At 41.7% G+C, this 1,743-nt stretch overlaps 1 protein-coding gene across 1 annotated transcript; it reads left to right on the top strand.

Moving 5' to 3' along the window:
- The first annotated feature begins 540 nt into the window (after positions 1–540).
- LOC138514642 (olfactory receptor 6Q1-like) lies at positions 541–1,455 on the top strand. Its single transcript, XM_069630083.1, has one exon. The coding sequence runs from the start codon at positions 541–543 to the stop codon at positions 1,453–1,455; it is 915 nt and encodes a 304-aa protein (XP_069486184.1).
- The last annotated feature ends 288 nt before the right edge of the window (positions 1,456–1,743 follow it).

The following is a 1,743-nucleotide window of genomic DNA, read 5'->3' on the forward strand; positions in this document are numbered from 1 at the left end:
AACCTGAAGCAATTATTTTAAACAAAAAACCTAATTCATTTTGTATTTTTGAACAAACTACTTCATTGTAGAAGCTGTATAAAATATGGATATTGCAAAGTGTCGTAGCATTTTTGAGGGGTATTCTTAGAACTTTCTCCTTTAAAAACGTCTTACCTTTTTTTCTGTGAAATAAATATCGTTCTGAAAAACAGAATGCAAAAATTCCAGACAGTGCTTTTTGATGCATTCCACTTTGTGATGCAAGGTAAAGATACAATACTTTTCTTTTCTGGCATAGAGTATTCATACACCTGCAGTGGGCATCCAAGCAGACCTTACCATGCTCTGTTTAAGTTAAAGATGAACCTTCTTGAAGTTTGCCCAGAAACAAACAATACATCTGCACAGCCTACTTACCTTGTACAGAAACTAGACTCCATAGTCAACTCTACTTCTATCAGCACAACAAATACATTGATCCATACAGCCCTGTCTATGTCTTTGTCCAGTGTCCTGCATTCTCTTATCTCTGACTCACCTTTCATCTAAACCCTGCAGATGTACTCAAAACCCCGGCAGGATGCAGCAAACCAAACATCTGTGACAGAGTTCATCATTGTTGGCTTTCCCGCGAGTCGGGAGGTGGAGATACTCCTCTTCCATGTTTTCCTGCTCATCTATATTTTGACAGTGACAGAAAACATCATCATTGTGCTTCTTGTATGCTGGCACTGCCACCTTCACAAGCCCATGTACTTCTTCCTGGTGAACCTTTCAATCATAGAGATAGGATACATATCAGTGACAGTGCCCAACCTCCTCTTTAGCCTGATCTCCGGTAAGAAGAACATTTCCGTTGCTGGCTGCATCTCACAGTTGTATGTCTTTACATTTCTTGGAGCAACAGAGTGCCTGCTATTGGCAGCCATGGCATTTGATCGCTATGTCGCTATCTGCAACCCACTGCGTTACCAATCAATTATCACGCAAGGTGCTTGTGCATGGCTTGTTGTGTGTTGCTGGGTGAGTGGCTTCCTCACCCCTGTCCTTCCCATCCTGTTTTTGCACTTGCAGACCTTCTGTGGTCCAAACATCATTAACCACTTTTTCTGTGACGCCTCCCCACTGTTGAGATTGTCATGCAGTAACACCCATGTCAAAGAACTGGTTGATTTCCTGGTCTCCATGACTGTCCTTCTCAGCTCACTGACAGTGATTACATTGTCCTATGTGAACATTCTTAACACTGTTATACAGATTCCTTCCTCTGCTGGACGCCGAAAGGCCTTCTCTACCTGTGCATCCCATCTAACTGTGGTCTTCATATTTTACGGAACAATGGTCTTCATGTATGCTAGGATAACTAGCCTTCCTTCCGTTGATATGAATAAAGTGGTGGCCGTCTTTTATTCTGTGATAACTCCATTGTTCAACCCAATGATATACACTTTGCGCAACAAGGAAGTGAAGTAGGGGCTGCAGAAACTACTCTTTAGAAGATCATGATTTCACAGCCAGGTCAACCGTCATTGGTTCTTTTTAATATGTCAGCGTTAACTTTACTTATAGTTTATCTTTATTAAAACCTCAGCAGGCAAGAAAAACAAACATAACATGATTCCGAAATAATGGATGACATTTAGCAGAAAACATGAGATTGTCAACATCCTGCACCCTTTATACCAATCCCAACAAGGCGCAGTACTCCCCCTTGCGCTCCCGTCATGGTGTGATAAGCATTCAACTCTTGTTTGCTCTCAG

The sequence above is a fragment of the Ambystoma mexicanum genome, chromosome 12 (genome assembly GCF_040938575.1).
Source record: "Ambystoma mexicanum isolate Mex_15411 chromosome 12, UKY_AmexF1_1, whole genome shotgun sequence".
NCBI classification, from domain to species: Eukaryota; Metazoa; Chordata; class Amphibia; order Caudata; family Ambystomatidae; genus Ambystoma; species Ambystoma mexicanum.

Bases quoted from the DNA above. Each gene is read 5' to 3' on its own strand.
- LOC138514642 (XM_069630083.1), top strand. From the start codon at position 541: ATGTACTCAAAACCCCGGCAGGATGCAGCAAACCAAACATCTGTGACA.